The sequence below is a fragment of the Leptodactylus fuscus genome, chromosome 5 (genome assembly GCF_031893055.1).
Source record: "Leptodactylus fuscus isolate aLepFus1 chromosome 5, aLepFus1.hap2, whole genome shotgun sequence".
Taxonomy (NCBI): Eukaryota; Metazoa; Chordata; class Amphibia; order Anura; family Leptodactylidae; genus Leptodactylus; species Leptodactylus fuscus.
In genome coordinates, this window is record NC_134269.1 from 208,369,424 (window position 1) to 208,392,510 (window position 23,087).

Sequence of the window (23,087 nt, forward strand, 5' to 3'; positions counted from 1 at the left end):
ACATTACTTATCCTGTATTATACTCCAGAGCTGCGCTCACTATTCTGCTGGTGCAGTCACTGTGTACATACATTACATTACTTATCCTGTATTATACCCCAGAGCTGCGCTCACTATTCTGCTGGTGCAGTCACTGTGTACATACATTACATTACTTATCCTGAGTTACATCCTGTATTACACTCCAGAGCTGCGCTCACTATTCTGCTGGTACAATCACTGTGTACATACATTACATTACTTATCCTGTATTACACTCCAGAGCTGCACTCACTATTCTGCTGGTACAATCACTGTGTACATACATTACATTACTTATCCTGTATTACACTCCAGAGCTGCGCTCACTATTCTGCTGGTACAATCACTGTGTACATACATTACATTACTTATCCTGTATTACACTCCAGAGCTGCACTCACTATTCTGCTGGTACAATCACTGTGTACATACATTACATTACTTATCCTGTATTATACCCCAGAGCTGCGCTCACTATTCTGCTGGTACAATCACTGTGTACATACATTACATTACTTATCCTGTATTACACTCCAGAGCTGCGCTCACTATTCTGCTGGTACAATCACTGTGTACATACATTACATTACTTATCCTGTATTACACTCCAGAGCTGCACTCACTATTCTGCTGGTACAATCACTGTGTACATACATTACATTACTTATCCTGTATTATACTCCAGAGCTGCGCTCACTATTCTGCTGATTGTTATGGGAAACAGTCAGCAAGCTTATTAAAAAACACACCTCTAGCACCTTCAATAAACCTAGGAGAACAGTTACTACTTTATACATATGATATACTATACAGTGATCTGATTTGTAAAGTCATGTTCTAGAAGAAACAACCCTTTGTAGTCATTGAATGTGAGATTTCAGCTCTGAAGCCATCATTCCAGTAATTGCAGCTCTGGAGTATAATACATACTCAGTACTGTGGTGTATGTACAGCGTGACTGTTGGTAGAGCTTTATCTCCTTTCTGAATTCTTATATGATATTTGCACATGGACATCTTGTACCTTTTAAGGAACATTTTCTACTAAAATCCCCATCAGTAAATTCAAGTCCTTCAGGTCAAAAGCTTACAACCAATATGGCTGCACTTCCTGTTGTCCTAGCAGACCTGGTCATTGCAATTCCACAGGAAACACTAACCTACCGGTATTTCACTAATGAGAACATGATTAGAAAAACAGTGCCACCCTCATCCTCAGGTTGTGTGTGGTATTGCAGGTCATTGTGTTTTACTTCAATAGAGCTGAGCTGCAGTACCACATACAACCTCTAAACAGGCGAGGCAGCCATGTTTGTGTAATCTTATCCAACCTCTTAAAACTGGATTGCTGGGACAGTCCTATTGGTTGTCACCCAATTTTCCCACGTATAGCCGTTACTAAAGAATCCCTTGAATCTGTAAAGGATCAATAAAGCTTGAAGATTAGAAAGAAGAGTCATCTTTTTCCATCAAAATAGCGCCTCTTCAGTACACTGGCTGTGCTTGGTATTACAGCCAGTGAATCAGAGCTGAACTGCATTACCATCTACAGCCCGTGCTGTAACTTGGTGGAGGGGAGGACAGAAGACCCAAAAATAGAACAAAAATCAATTTCAAGATGACTTTTGCTTCTAATACCGGAATTACTGAATATATTAGAATCCGTGTTTTGCTAATTTGTACCAAAGAACCGTGAGCTACTGTATACCTATAATGTATTACTACTATACCTGTGTGCCTGATGGAAACCATAAGGAATCACTCCGGGTCTCTGCTTTGGGTGGACCCACCTTTTATTTCCACTGTTTTGGCTATTTATATCACTGGTTTTGTTTTTTCTTGTCTTTTTGTACTAAGCGTCCATGTATTTATTCACTGGAATTTTAATGGTGACTATAATAAAATATGAAGTTCTAGGAAAAACCTTGTATGCTTTATTTTTTTAAATATTAAATTCTGATGGAAACCATCAGCAATCTGCTTTTGTTAGATCTGCTGTTAAAGGATATAATGGCAGATTACACGTAAGGCCGCACCACGTTGATGTGCCACGTTGACTGGGTGGCGGGTTACCATCTTAGAGGATCTTGGGATCAAAAGCTTAGTGATTGGACCTATCTCCACTGTCAGAGACCAGCCTGATGGTTGCTGCAGGTCTAGTCCATGTAGCCTGATGTTGACCCCCCCCCCCAAATGCTAACTGTTCATGAGGAACGCAAAGTAGCCATGTTCTTTGACTACGTCCTTCAAGGGATCCACGTCGGAATAGCCTTAAGAAAGGATATTCTTCTCCTACCTTTCATTGTCTTCTCCGCGTCGCCGTTCCGTAGGAATCCAGGTTTTTGACGGTATGCAAATGAGTTCCCTCGCAGCACTGGGAGCGGGCCCCAGCGCTCAAACAGCACTGGGGGCGTCCTCAATGCTGTGAGAGAATTCTCTCCAGCGCCGCCTCTATCTTTGTCAGCAACGTCCTCTTCTTCCGGCGCAGTTTTCAGACTTCAGAACAGATTGCGCGTGCCCACAGGCCACGAGAAAATGGCCACTTACAATACTGTGTAAGCGGCCATTTTCTTGTGGCCTGTGGGCAAGCACAGTCTGCTCTGCCCGAGGCCTAAAAGTCTGAAACCTGCACCGGAAGAAGACGGGTGAAGAGGACGTTGCAGAAGAAGATGGAGGCGGTGCTGGAGAGGGTTCTCTAGCAGCATTGGGGACGCCCCCAGTGCTGCGAGAGAACTCATTTGCATACCGACAAAAACTGGGATTCCTACGGAACGGTGGCGCGGTGAAGACAACGAAAGGTAGCAGAAGAATAGCCTTTCTTAAGGCTATTCCGACGTGAAAAACATGAGATGGGATCCCTTTAACGGAATCTTTCAATCTGGTAAGGGTTGCGATTCATGGTTGTAGGCCGCTGACCTCCTCCACCCCCTTACACACGGCACATCGGGGTGGGGAAACCTTCTTTGCGATGTCCTTTGCTCTAAGAGAGGTCTGAGAGAGCAAATCTCCATTTTGTGATGCGAAAGGCTGATCCTGCTTGCTGATGGTCTCTAATTTGGAATTCATTTTTTTATTCTCTACACCTAGACCATCCTTGTAAGTCAGTAAATTTACTTTTACTAACCAATAGGTCTTCCCCGTAAAAAAAAGCGTCTTTCTAGATTAATTTGTGACGTCTTGTAACGCTGGCGGAAATATCTGAAGGAAATGTAAATCTAAATCAATCCGGTAACATCAGTTGGGGAAGAAAATCTAAAGAAAAGACGATGTAGTCAGCAAAACCGCCACAGATGTGAGTTCTGTCGATACATGGAAGATACAGAATGTTCCGCTGCCTCATCAAAATGGCCGCACATCAAGAGGCGCGCTCCGTTTGAGGCTTCAGTCAGTCTTTGACGTAGTCCGCTACTTTGGGGATAATTGACTTATTTAACGCTATTTACGAAGCCGCGCCATGAAAGCGATTTGCTACACTCTGATGTTTATCACTGGGCTTTGGGCCTAGTTAGTTTTCAGCTTGCCTAGCAACTAGTCGGTGACTTGCCGTAATCCCTCCGTGGTTAGGCCCGCCACTTGAGGCGAGATGCATCAGTACTGGAGCCAGGGTGGATTTTAGGTTTTTCTGACCCCCACAAGACGCGTTTTGTGCATATCTCATCTCCTCTCCTTATTTATATCATAACTTGAGAAGGATCCCTTTCCAATATGGCGGCACATCCACTTTTCCTAAAATGGCCGCCACAACACGCCTACATTGTAGGGGGAAATCCCCATTAAACCATATTTGCCACCGCCAAGTGGCTCCCAACCAATGGGGAAGAATTGGTAGATCTGGGATGGCGTGTCCAGATTTCACCCCCCGTCTCCTCAGGGTTGTATGTTCTTCTCCACCATATCCATTGGCTGCCATGATCGGGATGGTCTAAATATGGACACGGATGTGATGATCATGATGTCTAATAGACTTGTCTTACAACTTGAATTTCATGGATTGGGGTAGCCCCCTATATTTCGGTAGCGATAGCCCCTCTATAAGAGCAGTGGTAGACCCTATATGTCCATGTAGTACATGGATGACCGTTCACTTGACCCTTGACATGTAACATGGTCTTCCCGGATTATAATGGCAATAAGTGCCAGGGGTGAGAGAAATCAGACCTATGGTGATCTTTTAGCACTTCAGTTCATCAACAGGTGGCGCTCCACTGCATCTGGCACAGTATGAAATTTTTTCTCTAGCCCCCATCCTTCCTGAGCAATCAATGCTGATTAGACACTCTCAGGTGGGCAGTTCCCAGGCAGTCTGCTCCATCCTAGGACCGCCCACCTGACAGTAGAGCACCTCATTAGCATATTGGGCGCTGGATCTAACAGCACTGATTGCTCAGGAATGGTGGGGGCTAGAGGAAAAATTCCAACTGTTCCAGAATCAGTGTAGCGTCATCTATTAAATGATGTGAAGAGTGGAGGTGGTGAAAGGTCCCCTTTAACAGTGGGTTTTCTTCTGACTATGTTGTGAGGCTGCTCCGAGACTGTATATCTTGTTTCGTCAGATTTGTTCTGCGGATTTCTCATTTACATCTGAATGGGGAAGTCTGAGATCTGGCCTCAACCACAACCTATTTCACTGTCACTTGCAGCACAGGACGAGGAAGTGACGACTTAAAGCCTAAATTCAGGTCACATGTTCATTTCCTAGATATTGCAGCGATATACTAACTACATATCAGCCGACCCCTGGCGTGGACGCAGCAGCTGCTTAAAGGCCTCCATCCGTGATTGATGTAGAGGTTTTGGGCCGTTGAGGTAAGACATTTGCAAAAAAGGTTATAGCCGTTAATAGACTTAACAGTATCTGCTTAAAGGAGGTCTCTAATTTTAGAACTCCTATGAGGGAATTCTTATAGAGGGGTCTGTTCATGTCATATTTATAGCATATACACATGACAGACTTATAGCCATAGTGCCTGCAAAGAGTGTCTCCTGATCTGGAGGACCCAGCTCGTCCGTGCATTGCACAGCCAATCTATTGATTTTAATTGGTAGGCGTAATGCTTTGTTTGACCTGCGGGAGTGCTGTAGGAGGATGAGACACTTGCTAAATCCTCCAGCAGATTATAGATGATTCATGGGATTCTCAGCAATGAGACACCAGTGCGATGTAAAGCCCAGTATCCGTAAATCTCCCTTTCAGTCATTTTTCTTAAAGGGGTTTTCCAGGCTTTATAATTGATGACCTATGTTTAGGAATCAAAAATCGTAAAAATCCAAATAATGTTGCGTAAATATACTGCATATACATTATCACACTGTTTTTTGGCTGCCTACATTTGACCCTTCTGGAGAAGGATTGTAGTTGAGATCATTCTGACCAATTGGACCCTCCCACAGACCAAAATGGATCCAGAATATCAGTCTGGAGACTCCCAGCAAACCTTATTTGATGTCGCAACTGCCACAGGTAACGGCAACTAATCCAATCAATGTCAATTTATTGTATATTAGTATTCTGCATGTGATAATTATTTTGTTTTGCTGATTTTTGGAAAATTAGATGCAAAAAGTCTAGGGGGTGTGTCTATTTGGTAAGAAATAGACACACCCCCTAGACTTTTTGCTCCTACTATTTGGTAACAAATAGCCACACCCCCTAGACTTTTTGCTCCTACTATTTGGTAACAAATAGACACACCCCCTAGACTTTTTGCTCCTACTATTTGGTAACAAATAGCCACACCCCCTAGACTTTTTGCTCCTACTATTTGGTAACAAATAGACACACCCCCTAGATTTTTTGCACCTACAATTTGGCAACAAATAGACACACCCCCTAGATTTTTTGCACCTACTATTTGGCAACAAATAGCCACACCCTCTAGACTTTTTGCACCTACTATTTGGTAACAAATGGACACACCCCCTAGACTTTTTGCACCTAATATTTGGTAACAAATAGACGCACCCCCTAGACTTTTTGCTCCTACTATTTGGTAACAAATAGACGCACCCCCTAGACTTTTTGCTCCTACTATTTGGTAACAAATAGACGCACCCCCTAGACTTTTTGCTCCTACTATTTGGTAACAAATAGACGCACCCCCTAGACTTTTTGCTCCTACTATTTGGTAACAAATAGACGCACCCCCTAGACTTTTTGCTCCTACTATTTGGTAACAAATAGACGCACCCCCTAGACTTTTTGCTCCTACTATTTGGTAACAAATAGACCCACCCCCTAGACTTTCTGCACCTACTATTTGGTAACAAATAGACACACCCCCTAGACTTTCTGCACCTACTATTTGGTAACAAATAGACACACCCCCTAGACTTTCCGCACCTACTATTTGGTAACAAATAGACGCACCCCCTAGACTTTCCGCACCTACTATTTGGTAACAAATAGACGCACCCCCTAGACTTTTTGCACCTACTATTTGGTAACAAATAGACACACCCCCTAGACTTTTTGCACCTACTATTTGGTAACAAATAGACACACCCCCTAGACTTTTTGCACCTACTATTTGGTAACAAATAAACACACCCCCTAGACTTTCTGCACCTACTATTTGGTAACAAATAAACACACCCCCTAGACTTTCTGCACCTACTACTTGGTAACAAATAGACGCACCCCCTAGACTTTTTGCACCTACTATTTGGTAACAAATAGACGCACCCCCTAGACTTTCTGCACCTACTATTTGGTAACAAATAGACGCACCCCCTAGACTTTTTCCTCTCTACATGAGACAACACCAATATTATGGAGAGAACATGTTACACGGGGGCCCCATTACCTATTTTGTATTAGGGGCCCGCACCTCTGGAAGTCACCATGTAAATACAGTCATGTATATGCTCTCTGTGTGCAGGTGATGTGCAAAAGATTTTGCAACCGAGCTCAGAGAATGATCCGAAACTTCAGGAACTGAAGACGGTATGTTGTGTATTCTCTGTATATAATGTTCATTATACTATGTATCCACTTGCCAAAAATATACTGATACGTAAGTCAGTGTCCCTTTAAGGTCCTGAAAGAGTGACACCACATGTCAGCCGGACCACATGTTGCAATCAGAGGAGATCTGAGATGTCTCGGTGTGACAGTGACACTATGGTTTCCGATAGAAGGATCGGCGACTGACATCCATACTAGTTGTGTAATCCTATCATCAGTGTGCGCCTGCAGTGGACCCATGTTGCGACATGCTCCAGTGTATACCACATAGAGGACCATATGGCGGCACACAGACTGCCCACTGGTCCACACATTCAGTCACTGTATAGGATGGATTTGTGACGCCTCTCAGTGTCTTAGGATTCCACCGCCATCTTGTACCCGGGGCCGTGTGCTAATTTCCGATTCATTATCCAGACTTGTGTTTTGCGGTTTTATCAGTACGTGATTTAGAATTGGGACAAAGAAGATGTGGAGGAATGAAATGTAAATGTATCCGGATTATTAAAACACGATCGGCTCTTCATAGTCTCACAATGGCTGGAATGACGACGTGATATCTTCAATGTGACCTTCTGTCATGATCTGCTCGCGGTGCATTCCCTCTCCGGCCATTGTTATACACTATGACGCTCGCTGGCTCTGGATAGACTTGTAAAGGGCTGCACACTACGCCAAGGACATATTACTAGGACATGGCATCTATATGGGATCGGGATCAATCCAAGATTAGTAATTTTTTTGCAAATCTTGTCCCCAATACGACCGCCATCATGTGGTTATACACAGTGCCATCTCAGTACTCCCCTTTACACAGATTTGATAAAATTCTTACTGCCACCAGGGGGAGCTCTCTCCTTAAAGCATACCTCCAAACCATTCCAGTTCCAGTGGGACAGTCCTAGTTTTCAGGTGTGTTCCCACTGTCCAAGGCAGTCCATACACCCGGCCATTCCCATGCTCCATCATCACTGTCTCCTTACCCCTAGCAGCTGAGTATGAGGCAGAAACACTAGTGTAACTAGCTTACAGTGATAAAGATGCAAGCGGGCCTACAAGCCAGGGAGCCTACAGGTCCCCCTCACCTCACTGGGGCATCTTTGATCTCCTTTCTGATTTCCTTTGATGCCTGGCAGTCTGTACATTGTAAATGTATCACCCCTGCTGTCTGGTGCATTGGAGTGAGGCAGGGGAAGAAGATTTATGATGCACAGCCTTCCACTGTCAGAAAGGAGAAATTAACATTTTAATGGAGGAGAAAGAGGAAAAATTACTTTCAACAATAATGGAGAGCTTGTATGTACAGAGGAGTCGTCAACAAGTTATCATGGTGGTCTGGGCCCAGAGAGATAAGGAAAGGGGAATGTGAATGCAGCAAAAATGTGGCGTAGACGGGCCCAAGCCAAAATTTAGCACCTGGGCCTGTGAGCCTATAGAGACACCCCTGGTGTGTCTTCACGCACTTCCCTATGTCCTCTGCCTCAGCCCCAGTTACAGATTTCAAGTAGGGTTGAGCCGTTCTTCACTTTTCAGGATCGATTTTGAAATCCGATTTCCGATCATTTTTAATTCGAACCCGATCTCGATCCCAATTCCGATCCCAATGCAAGTCAATGGGATTTTTTTTTACTAATCGGAGATCAGATTTTAAAAACAATCCTATTCACTGTACAGCATGGAATCTAACCATTGAACGCTTTAATTGTTAGAATCCACGCTGTGTAGTGATTTTTTTTAAAATCCTCTGGCTACTCAGTCCCCCCTGGTGTCTACTTACCTGCAGAGATGGCTGGTCCGGTGCCCAGTGTTCTCGTTCTTCTTCACCTCGCTGGCCCCTGCCTCCCAGGTTAGGAGAGTGTGGGCAGGTACTGGGAGGGGAGATGTCACAAGCCACAAGCCCCGCCTTCTTCCTAGCTCTTTAACACTAACCTGGGAGGCAGAGGCAGCGAGGTGAAGAAGAACGAGAACACCGGGCACCGGACCAGCCATCTCTGCAGGTAAGTAGCTACTAGAGAAGTTAGCTAGTCTCCCAATACAATGAATGGATGCCGCCGGCGCGCATGGGGGTTAAGGCTGTGTGCCGGCTGCTTCCATTCATTCCTATGGAGCTGCAGCGGAGCCTTCACACGGAGTATACACACTGCTCAGAATGAGCGGATGGTATACTCAGTGTGAAGGCTAACATTGTTAGCTTTTCCCACAATGCTTGGCCAGTAGCAAAGCATTGTGGGAAATAATCACCGATCTCGATCCCACCTAAAAACATCGTGTTTGGAATTCCGATTGTGATCGTGAAATTTTCTCGATCACCGATCGGAATCCGATCTTTTCCGAACACGATCGCTCAACCCTAATTTCAGGGCATGCTGGGAGTTGTACCTTTACCAAATTCTTGTGAGCCCATAAACATGTCCCTCTATGCAGATGTATACGGATATTACAGAAGACTTGCCTTCTCCTTCAGAAACTTTGGAGTCTTCCAACCAATCCAGAAGTCAATCCAACATGGACATAGATTCCATACCGTGACCCCTTCCTAAAATTGTAACCAGTGCTGGGCTGACGTTCCTTGGGCCTACCAGATAAAATGATTCTGGGGCCCAACCGCTAGGAAATAACCATAGTATGCTTCGAAATTGGGTGTCTTCTGCTGGACCATTAATGTATTGGATCCTGGGCCAACTGTAGGATCTTCTGGTCCTCTAGTGGGCCAGTCTAACATCGATTGCCGCTCCCCATCACTCTGTGTTGACCTTCTTCATTCCCTGTAGACATTTCTGTTCTTCTCTTCAGTTCCTTATTGACTGGATGAACAATGAGTTAAAGCAGGAGCACATCGTGGTGAAGAGCCTGGAGGAGGACCTCTTCGATGGTTTAATTCTGCACCACCTTTTGCGTAAGATATTTTTACACCCTGTTATTGTCTGCCAGCGCTCAAGCTGTTAGTATAGATTAATGGAGGACTTGGCTGAGATTGCGATCTCTGAGTTGTTTACCGTGTGCGCTCGCTACGTGTGAAGTGCTCTCTCCACTCTGCCTTCCTTTACAACAAAGGGTTCCTCTTTATTTTTCGCTTTCTGTCTGGCACATGCAAGATGTCCTTTTTGAGATTTCTTCCGCACTTTAAGTAACTGTTCATAAAACTACACACAGATGGATTCCGTCCCCGATGGGCTTGGGGCCAATTTCATATCAGAAGTTTTGATCAGAAGTTTTTTTGAGGGACTCAGGGAAATTAAAAGTAAGCTGTGCCACCATCTGAGGTACATGCAGACCTCATAGAGATGGTAGGGCTCAAACTCAGGATCTTGAAGACGACCCCAGGATAGGGGATAAGTCTCTGAGAGCTGAGGGACCCAAGCAATTGTAAAAATGTTGGTCCCATGTACCCATAACTGAAAAGAGCGATGGACATACATGATCACTAGTGGTTCATTCATCTTTATGGCCAAAAAAGGTGGGAAGTTTGGGATGGCCATAGAGAAGTTGGGCATGTACCCCTGTTTGCATGACCATTCATGATGGTACAGGAGTCAGAGGATGCATCTGTCATTTGCTCACCTCTCCTGTCCTTTGCTTTTCCTCTTCTGTCCTTAGCTCTCCTGTCCTCTGCTCACCTCTCCTGTCCTTTGCTCACCTCTACTGTCCTTTGCTCACCTCTCCTGTCCTTAGCTCACCTCTCCTGTAATCTGCTCACCTCTCCTGTCATTTATTCACCTTTCCTGCCCTTTACTCTCCTGTCCTTTACTCACCTCTCCTGTCCTTAGCTCACCTCTCCGGTCCTTTGCTCACCTCTCCGGTCCTTTGCTCACCTCTCCTGTCCTTCTCTCACATCTCCTGTCCTTTGCTTTTCTTCTTCTGTCCTTAGCTCTGCTGACCTTTGCTCACCTCTCCTATCATTTACTCACCTTTCCTGTCCTTAGCTCAACTCACCTATCCTTTGCTCACCTCTCCTATCCTTTACTCACCTCTCCAATCATTTACTTACCTCTCCTGTCCTATCATCTCCTCTCTTGTCCTTTGCTTTCTTCTTCTGTCCTTAGCTCTCCTGTTCTTTGCTGACCTTTCCTCTCATTTGCTCTCTTCTCCTATCCTTTGCCCTCCTCTCTTGGGTTGTCTGGAGTCAGAAAAACATGGCTTATATTTTTTCGCAAACAGCACCACTTGTGTCCATAGGGCTGTGCCTGGTATTGCAGCCCAGCCTCCTTTATAACAGTAGGGGAAGCCTACGAGAAATCTGAAAATTTATATTTCCTTTTCCTTCACAGAAAAAATTGCAAACGTTGTGATAGACGTAGAAGAAATCACACTATCCACCGTCAACCAGAAACGGAAGCTGGGACTGATACTGGAAGCCGTGTCGTCACAGCTGCAACTGGAGCAAAGCCAGCAAAAGTGGGATGTGAACTGTAGGTACCTGGTTTTTTTTCTAGGATGTGCCGATGTCCTAGCAGAAATCCTAGATCGGTCCTTAAAAAGTCTCCTCTTGTCTTTTTTCACACAGTTCTGTCCCAATTAATGAGCCATATTGAGTTCTATTGAAATGTAAATTGGAGGAGAAGTTAGCTACTTCCTCCCTCGCTGTTACTGCCCTACTGCACTTCCGGGGGCCAACCCCTTTAAATACGTTTCTCTATTAAAGGCAATCCATAATGGTGATGTCCCATCCTTAGGCCATTAGTAGCCTGGAGATACAGTGGGGCGTATTTACTAAACTACCATTGTCTGGCACCATAAACTCTACAAATCCTCAAGATCATGCCTTAAAGAGAACCTTTCAATACATCTAATGACTTTTACGTTTGAATAGTCGCAGCTCCACTGATTCTGACGCAGTTGGAATTTTCTCTCTAGCTCCCACCATTCCTGAGTAACTGGTGTTGTCAGTTTCAGCACCTCCTATACTAACTAGGCTCTGTACTGTAAGGTGGGCGGTCCTAGTCTCGACCAGAGACCCAGGGACCGCCCACTTAACAGTTCAGAGCCTAAGTAGCTTTTCAGGTGCTGAAACTAACACTGGGTTGCTCAAGAACGGTAGGGGCTAGAGAAAAAATTCCAACTACACTGGAATCAGTGAAGCGGTGCCTTTTTAAGTATGTAAAGAGTTAGAGTTGGTGAAAGGCCCCTTTAAGTCATGTATGGTTTAACAATTTAAAGCAGAATATCACTATGCTCTTCTCACAACATCTAGCACCCTTTCCCTCACCCTACCCTCAAAGTTCATCAGAACTTTTGGTTATTTTTAAACTTGAAGCAGCAAGCGCACGCCGCCTCCTAGCAAAGTGCCGCCATCGCTGCTTTCTATGGAAATGTCATTGGAAGCGGAGCTGAGAAATGGCTGTAATATGTTATTACAGAGGTAGCACTGTTTGTTCTCTCCTTGAATATCGAGCGGGTAAAAGCAGTAAATGGATGCGGAGTATCAAATGGACATTTTAACCGCCTTTGTTACATCTCCACAATTCTCCATTTACGGAACTTAAGAGCTTCGCTGCAGTAATAATATGTAATATAAACTCCCTGTACATCGGTTGCAGCAGATGCCCACATAAAGTCATGTTAATTGCTGGCGCACACGTATGGCGAGATGGTCCCTGCCAGAAAAAAGCGGTACATTAAAGCCATATTGGATATAAACAGAGACCGGGAGTGGAAATTCTGTATATAACTTGGATTTTAGAACGTACACTAAGTAAATACACTGACGCCCACCGGGCCCTTATATCCTGTCCAACATTTATACAGATTCTAATGAAAGGGGCCCTATGGGTTTAGCTTTTATGTTCAGAATGAACACTAAGGGTTAAGTATTTTTGCAATTTACTTAAATATTCAGTCCCAGAGTCAGGATTACTGAGATCGGCCCCATACGGGCAATGGCTCGTGATAAAAGCCGCCGCACCCCAACTTTTGTGAATGAATCTACTCACATAAAGGTTGATGTACATGGGTCATCTAGATGGGTCAGGGTTCTACAGGTGGTCCTATAGTAAAGTATAAGTTAACCCAAACACACTAATATGGCTGTACAGTTCAATATTCCTGAAACTTTTTAAGCTCGCTGAATCACCTACAGAACCTCATGGGATGATCCACTTTGTCACATATTTGCATAAGCTCCACCCCCGAGGTTCCTTTTCACAAAATAAAGATGTGGCTAGCAAGCACACCCTTACCTCTTGTTTTTTTGTTTCCAATATTAGTGCCACACATGTCTGCAGATTTTATAATGATGCCCACCGGGCCCTTATATACAATGTTTGCACAATGAAATTCTAATTAATCAATCTACTTAAAGGGTCCTTAGGATTTAGCATTTGCTAGTAGTACTGGATACTACGGGTTAAAAAATTTTGCAGTCTACTTAAAAATTCAGGATCACAGAGACTGGACCAATATGGGCAATGGGTCGTGAACATGGCCACTTCACCCCAACTTCTGTGAGGAAGTGACATATATTGATTCCTGTGGGTTGGCCTTATAGTAAAGGTTAAAATTAGGCCCCTTTCTGGTACAACGTGACCCGACCACTCCTATATTGCTTAAAGTTTCAAAGCCTATTTATGTGAGATATTAAACCATGTCCTGAATCACCTTTGAAACACGTACAAAACCTCATAGAAAGATTCACTTTGACTTTCATTTTCTGAAGCTCCACCCCTGAGGTTCCTTTTCTCAAACTCAGGATATGCACCTCTAACTACTTCTTTTCTTTTCTGTCTGCAGGCGGTATGTGGCAATGCAACTATACTTATAGCATTGAGTGGTAAATTCTAACAGACTAAACAAATTTATGCAGCTTTTGGTGGGTTGCAGAAACTTGACAAAGTTTTGTTATGGTGTCTGTTGTGGGAGTTGGCATGTCACCTTTTTTTGTGACCAGGGCTGCTTATTTGTGGGACATTTTAAGCCTTGCCCTGTGTCACCCAGAAATACAGAACTTCATAGGAAGATCTAGTTTGACACTCATTTGCATAAGCTCCACCCCTGAGGTTCCTTTTCACAAAATGGGGATTTGGAGAAGCATGAACAGCCCTAACTTCCTATTTTTTCCCCCCAAATTAGTGCTACACTGCTCTGCAAGTAGTGTGTGGCACCAAAGATCAGTCTTTGTCAGAATTCTGACAAACCACACAAAAATGTCATGGCTGACAGTGGATTTTTTGTAGCATACCTACTATAGAGGTATGCTAAAAAGCTATTGTCCCTGTAGTGGGATACGTATGACACCAAAAAGCTTCCCATTTTTCGTGATTTGGGACAGCCTAAGGGATATACGACGTGTATGGCCACACCATGTTCTAGTGTGCCCTGCCTCTTGACCCTAACACAGTCAAAGTGGCTATCTTCAGCCACCACTAGGGGGAACTCTCCACAGACAGTTTTACACAGCTACTGAGCTACCATAGAGGATAGTACTAGCTGTATCAATCCAAATACAGTGAGCTCCCCCTAGTGGTACCTGCATGCAACTGGTATTATACTTTTGATATCTTTGGGACAATTAAAGGATATATCAAAAATCCTTTGCGACAATCACGTACAATATAACAGAACTCTTCGGAAAAGATTCAGGTCGTAGCAGCAGTCGCAGACGAAACCGGTCGGGCGGCAAACAATTTGTGAAACGTCGGCTGTCAAATCCAGACAAGCCGAAATGAACATGTAACTGTGGAAAGACGGATGAGAGATGAATCAAAATCCAGATCAACAGATGGCTCACTTCACCCAGTAATGTGAACGCTGCGCCGTCATATCACACCGAGCCGGAAAAAAAAGAGCAGGGGATATTATACAATAGAACGGCGGATAATTATAGTTTCCCTGACAACCGAGCAGCCTCGACGTCAGCCCCGAGCAAATTTCAACTCAAAAATATTGTGAAAGAAAGACAAAAATATCGTCTTCTTAGCTAAACAAATACTAAGACATAGTACACAAGACGCTTCCCTCCGTCTCACAAGCCTCAATGCACAATCTGTAACAGGCCTTTCCACTATCAAGTCATTTCTATTCAGTTTTATTCTATCCATGGCTTAGTCTGTGTATGTGTCAGTCTAAACTGCAGCTCTGGTATTCTATTCATGAAGCAGGAAACTCAGGATAAGCAATGTTATGCATGCTACCAGTCTTCAGCTATGATGCAGCAATGTCTGGAGAAGACAGATAGGTGGCAGCAGAGTAGCGATTCTGGAGTAATGACTAGAATTACTACTTATGTAGCAGAGCTGAAGTGGGCGTTGCTGGTGTAGCAGAGCTGAAGTGGTCAATGCCACTGGCAAATCTACTACATCATCTTATATAAAGTTCACTGCTAGATCATGCTCGAGATGATTTTTAGTCCTCAAACAGTTACACAGAGGAACTCCGGGAAATAGCATTCCTACTGAACACATGGCTTCTTAAAGAGGACCTCCACCTCTCCTGACATGTCTATTTTGGTGAATTCTTGTATTCTGCATAAAATAAGAATTTAAAAACATTTTTTATTAGACATTTGCATCATTCCTCTATTATTCCTCCTGGAAATTCATGAACAAATTGACAGCTGGGTGTTATCAGTTAGGGGTGTGTCTCTACACACATTGGCATTTTCCAATCAGTGCAAAGACAACCGCTTTGACTAAAGAAATGATAATCAATATTTTTCCAGGAGGAATAACAGAGGGGAATTGGGGAATACAAGTATTAAGTATAACAGAGATGTGGGGGCGCCACTCCACCGATTCTGGAGCAGTTGGAATTTTTTCTCTAGCCCCTACCATTCCTGAACAATCGGTTTAGTTAGTTTTGGTACCTGATATGTTAACTAGACTCCCTAATGTCAAGTGGGTGATATCAGGCAGGAGCAGGCGGAGGATGCATCCTCTACCACCACTCACTTGTCCTTAGGGAGTCTAGATACTGATGGTTCGGCAACGGTAGGGGCTAGAGAAAAAATTCCAACTGTGCCGGAATCAGTGGAACGGGCTCTATTAAAGGATGCAAAGAACTGGAGGTTGTGAATGGTCGCTTTAATCTGTGTCTTCCGCACATAAAATTTAACCCCTAGAACTCTCTTGCTGTGAGACCTGGACATTACAGACATGTGATCCACATATATTTCTTTCTTCCAGTGATCCACAGTAAGGACCTTCTTGCTACATTACACCTCCTGGTTGCCCTTGCCCTTCATTTTAAGCCTGACCTAGCGCTTCCTCAGAATGTGTCTGTAGAAGTGATCATTGTGGAGGTAAGAGTACTCCTTTAATAAGATACTAGTATCTACCTCATTGCCGGGGTGCCAGGCCTTGAGGTGGGGGGTGGGGTATCCAGCACTGAATTGACTTCTTGTCTTCACCCCATCATTAAAGAGATCCACCAACTTATTGTATCTGTTCTAGAAGATACTTATATTCTCCATGGAATTACAATTCAGAAGCAGCTTTTCCTAAAATTCGTCATTGTGCTGTTCCTCTGTTGTTCCTCCTGGAAATGCCTGAATAAAATGCATGAATTAAGAGGTGCTTGATTAAGATGGCACTGATTGGACAATATCTGCATATCTCCAACTAACAAAAACCCAATTGTAAATGTATATCTAAATTTCCAGGTGGAATTATAGAGGAGTGACACAAGAAGTGGTGGGGGCTAGAGAGAAAATGCCAACGGCGCTGAAATCAGAGGAACGGAGCAGATTGAAAGATGCAAAGAGTTGGAGTTGGCAGAGGTGATGAAAGGCCCCCTTTAAAACTCTGTGTGTTACCATTCCTCTGTTATTCCGCCTGGAAATATACAGTAGTTCCTCTGTAATATAAAATGCTCTGGAACTGTAATGTCATAGGGGATACATTTATTATGTCAGAATAGGGGCGGGTAGCAATTCTTTTCACCCACCATTAGAGGGGGCACTTTACATACATATCTATGCTACACGCTTGTCATGTCAGTATGACCCTTACCTAGTCATCGTAAGGGGAAATCTACAGAGATTCAAATGCAGCTCTTCATGTGACTAGAGTAGAAGACTGTATTAGAGTCTAGGAAAGTTGGGTGGGTGACAACCCCTTTGGACCTGAAAAGGCGGTCATAATAATGTCACCCATCTTTCCCATAAGCAGGACTGGTAGATAGAACTGCTATCCCTGATATATCTATACCTCGCTCACCCACAATGCACAGAACCTGAGTGTCTATGGAGGTTTAGGGCGTTATACACACTGGTGAGTCCATGTGCAGATAGTTAGCCGGTCCTGTAAAGGTCATGTGTTAGTGCGGATCCCGCGTGTCACTGGCGATGGCGTTTTCTTCCTCTGCCAATTACATTTGACATTTTCTTTGGCTGACACTGAGCGGACTCATGTTCTCTGTCCAATATCATAGCCAACAAAAGCTGGGATGAAAACCGGAAAAGCCATAGAATTTATTACCCGAAGCAGGTGAGAATCTATCTATCTATCTATCTATCTATCTATCTATCTATCTATCTATCTATCTAATATCTATCTATCTATCTATCTATCTCCTATCTATCTATCTATCTATCTATCTATCTATCTATCTATCTATCTATCTATCTATCATCTATCTCCTATCTATCTATCTATCTATCTATCTATCTATCTATCTATCTATCTCCTATCTATCTATCTATCTATCTATCTCCTATCTATCTATCTATCTATCTATCTATCTATCTATCTATCATCTATCTCCTATCTATCTATCTATCTATCTATCTATCTATCTATCTATCTCCTATCTATCTATCTATCTATCTATCTATCTATCTATCTATCTATCTATCTATCATCTATCTCCTATCTATCTATCTATCTATCTATCTATCTATCTATCTATCTATCTATCTATCTATCTATCATCTATCTCCTATCTATCTCCTATCTATCTATCTAATATCTATCTATCTATCTATCTATCTATCTATCTATCTATCTATCTCCTATCTATCTCCTATCTATCTATCTATCTATCTATCTATCTATCTATCTATCTATCTATCTATCTATCTTCTATCTCCTATCTATCTATCTATCTATCTATCTCCTATCTATCTATCTATCTATCTATCTATCTATCTATCTATCTATCATCTATCTATCTATCTATCTATCTATCTATCTATCTCCTATCTATCTATCTATCTATCTATCTATCTATCTATCTATCTATCTCCTATCTATCTATCTATCTATCTATCTATCTATCTATCTCCTATCTATCTATCTATCTATCTATCTATCTATCTCCTATCTATCTATCTATCTATCTATCTATCTATCTATCTATCTATCTATCTATCTTCTATGATGGTTTCCCTGCAAATACAGGGGCTATTAGGAGTAAGGGTATGTTCACACAGAGTTTTTTGAAGACTGAATAAATCTTTTTCAGGATCTAGGAAACCTTTTTTGCCACCGCATTGTGTTTTTTCCGTCCCCAGTGATTTCAGTGGGTTTTTCAAGGCACCTGATCATAGGTCATGTCGTCTTTTTTTCCCTATAGCTGAAAAATCAGAGAAAAAAATCTGCTACTGACTCCTGTTGAGTTGAATGGAAGGCAGATTCCGTCTCAAAATCAGCCTGCAAAAAAGCTCTGTGTGAACATGCCCTAAGAGATCTGTCAACAGCAACTTGTTGATGGTTTCCTTGTAAATCCAGGAGCTATACCATACGTATATAGTAACATTGTTACATTTTATCTCAATCAACAACAACTTGTTGATGGTTTCCTTGCCAAGCCAGGAACTCTACGATACAAATATTGCAACATTGTTACATTTCACTTTAAAAACATCTCCCCGGCCCCCCGCCCGCCCTTGTTTTCGTGACACCTGTATCTGTAGGATATTTATTCCTTTTGACCCTTTGACTGATATTTTCCACCTTGTTCTTCTCATTAAATTGCGTTTTGCATGCGAATGGTTCCGGCGGTTGTTTCAGCGAGGAGGACGCGGCTCCCAGTAAGTGATATTATGTTTAATTCATGGCCCCTTACATGCAGCCCGATTGGATAGAGCTAAATGCATTGACCCTGCAGGAAGGAGCGGAGTCTCATTGTGAGACGCCGGACCGGTCCACGGTTGCCTTGGCAACGGTACGGGATGCTGAAAAGGCGGTTTAGGGTGCAGCGGGACGGAGCGGAGCAGACAATAATCGACACAGATGTGAGAAATGGCCGAGAACATATTTAACCTGTCAGGCTGCCATGTCTCTGCTTTTAGAGCAAGTCTGGCTGTGGGAGACGACAAGAATTTAGAGAACGGGTACGGATACGAAGAGGCGGAGAGATGTAGCAGAGCCGATCGTGTCGTTTAAAGGGGCACTCTAGTTTTATGTCAATTAAAGGGGTTATGACTTGGTGAGGGGTGGGGGTCCAACTCCGAAGACCCCCGTCACTCCTGAGAACTGGGAACCCCACTCCGATTCACTATAGGGGCAAGGCACCCCCTGTTCTCAATCTCAGTGGTGGGACCCCTAGTCTTTCCTAGGCTTCACATCCGTGTTGCCATTTATACACTTTCTTATCTCTTCTTTTCTAGAGAAGGATGGATTCGATCAACTTTTTGAACTCAATCCAGAAAAAGTAAATGATGTAAAACAGGTAAAATAAATTCAACAAAAATAGGAGCATTTCGTTATAGTTTTTACAGCGAATTTTCACCCTTTTAAGTCACTTTTTACTAAATCTAAATCCCGTTCTGATTCATTTCCTAGGATATCAAAGCAAGATAATACTGGTAAATGATAAATTCTGGCTACTTGTGACCACCACTAGGGGGAGCTTAGGAGTTTACTGCCTACTGAGTTCATACCACTAGCTCCCTCTAGTGGTGGCGGCTGGTAGACAAAATTTGATCAGAACAGATTTTCCAAGAGTAAAATATTGATGACCTATCCTTAATATTATATTTGCAGGGGTTCGATACCCAGGACCCCCACAAATCAGCTCTTTAAGCAGCAGCAACTTTCTGCTTCCACTTCACAGGCTGTGTAATGTCGCGTTCATTGGTTACATGGTGTGTCAATTGAATAGGGCTGAGCTGCAATACCAAACACAGCCACTATAGAACCTACGGCGCTGTGCTTAGTACGCAGTGAAGAGGTCAGAGAGCTGTGACTGAGTGACCAGTCCGAGGGGATTACAATGGTCCGATATAGTCCGATAATTTATAGAACATGTCTTATCGAGATCCGTGAATATATATTGGAACTACCCATTGAAGTCCTTGAAGGCACTCAGATAGATGTGACTTATGTCTTCTCTTATTTGCCTCCTCCTGCCAGTAATCAAATCAATACAATAGAAGTCTATGGAGAGGGGAGGGGAAGGAAGTAGAGATACATCTGCACTATAAGGAGACAATTCTCGTTCACAATACAGCTGGAGTATCAGGAATTATTATCCAGTCTTCTCTTGATAGAAATGACTCATTTAATTCTGTAGATGGCCTAATATATCGTCCTCCTCCCCCTCCCCTCTCCGTAGACTTTACTATAAACTGAACTGCTTGTGTACAGAGTATGGACTGAAATCACCAGACCAATACTCAGACACAGGCACCTTCCTTTAGTGAAGTACATTGTTCCCTTCACTTGCACTTTAGATTTCTGAAAAAATTACATTGATTTTTGCTTACACTTTTAGTCATGTGACCTTCTTGCTTTCAGGCAATGCTGAATTTTGTGAATAAGCAGTTGTTCAATTTGAGCCTCACGGTGACCGATCTGGATACCCAGGTAGGGTGGTAATGCATTGTCATTGACTTAGATCATTGTGAAACCCTTAAAGGGGTCCTCCAACTACACTAGTTTAAGGAAAAATCTGATTAATACTGGAACACGAGCTGGAAAATGGCATCAAGTGACTGCAACAATCTGCTTTCCCCTATACTTGCCTACTGGGTGGGAGTAGCCCGAATTTACATTCACTTGAATAGGGCTGCAATACCAGACACAGACCACGGGCCAGAGTGGCGCTGTTTCTAGAAATAAAGCTGACCCTTATTTTAATATCTTACACAACCCCAACATTATTTATTTCTGTTTCATCTACCCATTCTGGGAAGCTTCTGTATGAAATATAGATGAGCGTCTTTGGAGAAGCTTTGTGCCGACATCAAAGTGTATTAGGAGTCGGTAAACAATTTTATCTTTAATGTATGTAATGCATTAAAATTACCAACAATTTCTATTCAAAGTGAGGCCAAGTCCCCGGCAGACGAGATCTCAGTAAATTACAAATTAATTCAGAGAAGGGAGAAATTCATCAATTATACAAGATTTCCTGAAGGACCTTTCAGGAAATATTTAAAATTCATTGATCAAACCAAAATGTATATAATAGACAGCACAAGGAACGCAACGGAGGTTTATCATATCTTATAAAGTGGCGAAGTTTTGTATCATGTAGTGAGGATGACAATATAAAGTATAGCGAAGTTGTGGACAAGTACTATAATACTGCCCCCTATGTACAAGAATATAACTACTATAATACTGCTCCTATGTACAAGAATATAACTACTATAATACTACTCCTATGTAGAAGAATATAACTACTATAATACTGCTCCTATGTACAAGAATATAACTACTATAATACTGCCCCCTATGTACAAGAATATAACTACTATAATACTGCTCCTATGTACAAGAATATAACTACTATAATACTGCCCCCTATGTACAAGAATATAACTACTATAATACTGCTCCTATGTAGAAGAATATAACTACTATAATACTACTCCTATGTACAAGAATATAACTGCTATAATACTACCTCCTATGTACAAGAATATAACTACTATAATACTGCTCCTATGTACAAGAATATAACTACTATAATACTGCTCCTATGTAGAAGAATATAACTACTATAATACTACCTCCTATGTACAAGAATATAACTACTATAATACTACTCCTATGTACAAGAATATAACTACTATAATACTGCTCCTATGTAGAAGAATATAACTACTATAATACTACTCCTATGTACAAGAATATAACTACTATAATACTACCTCCTATGTACAAGAATATAACTACTATAATACTGCTCCTATGTACAAGAATATAACTACTATAATACTGCTCCTATATACAAGAATATAACTACTATAATACTGCTCCTATGGACAAGAATATAACTACTATAATACTACTCCTATGTACAAGAATATAACTACTATAATACTACTCCTATGTACAAGAATATAACTACTATAATACTGCCCCTATGTACAAGAATATAACTACTATAATACTGCCCCTATGTACAAGAATATAACTACTATAATACTACCCCTATGTACAAGAATATAACTACTATAATACTGCTCCTATGTACAAGAATATAACTACTATAATACTACCTCCTATGTACAAGAATATAACTACTATAATACTGCTCCTATGTACAAGAATATAACTACTATAATACTGCTCCTATGTACAAGAATATAACTACTATAATACTGCTACTATGTACAAGAATATACCTACTATAATACTACCTCCTATGTACAAGAATATAACTACTATAATACTGCCCCTATGTACAAGAATATAACTACTATAATACTACCCCTATGTACAAGAATATAACTACTATAATACTGCTCCTATGTACAAGAATATAACTACTATAATACTACCTCCTATGTACAAGAATATAACTACTATAATACTGCTCCTATATACAAGAATATAACTACTATAATACTGCCCCCTATGTACAAGAATATAACTACTATAATACTACTCCTATGTACAAGAATATAACTACTATAATACTGCCCCTACGTACAAGAATATAACTACTATAATACTGCTCCTATATACAAGAATTTAACTACTATAATACTGCTCCTATGTACAAGAATATAACTACTATAATACTACTCCTATGTACAAGAATATAACTACTATAATACTACTCCTATGTACAAGAATATAACTACTATAATACTACCTCCTATGTACAAGAATATAACTACTATAATACTACTCCTATGTACAAGAATATAACTACTATAATACTGCCCCTATGTACAAGAATATAACTACTATAATACTGCCCCTATGTACAAGAAT

General features: G+C 42.0%; 1 protein-coding gene across 1 annotated transcript in view; it reads left to right on the top strand.

The window, feature by feature from the left end:
• The first annotated feature begins 5,417 nt into the window (after nucleotides 1–5,417).
• Nucleotides 5,418–23,087, top strand: part of PARVG (parvin gamma) — a 35,026-nt gene continuing 17,356 nt past the window's right edge. Inside the window, exons 1-9 of the mRNA XM_075276462.1 lie at nucleotides 5,418–5,481; nucleotides 6,899–6,963; nucleotides 9,778–9,880; nucleotides 11,253–11,393; nucleotides 16,101–16,216; nucleotides 17,347–17,402; nucleotides 18,927–18,946; nucleotides 19,526–19,587; nucleotides 20,655–20,723. Coding sequence (XP_075132563.1) covers nucleotides 5,418–5,481; nucleotides 6,899–6,963; nucleotides 9,778–9,880; nucleotides 11,253–11,393; nucleotides 16,101–16,216; nucleotides 17,347–17,402; nucleotides 18,927–18,946; nucleotides 19,526–19,587; nucleotides 20,655–20,723 — 696 coding nt within the window. The remainder of the gene's footprint in view (nucleotides 5,482–6,898; nucleotides 6,964–9,777; nucleotides 9,881–11,252; nucleotides 11,394–16,100; nucleotides 16,217–17,346; nucleotides 17,403–18,926; nucleotides 18,947–19,525; nucleotides 19,588–20,654; nucleotides 20,724–23,087) is intronic.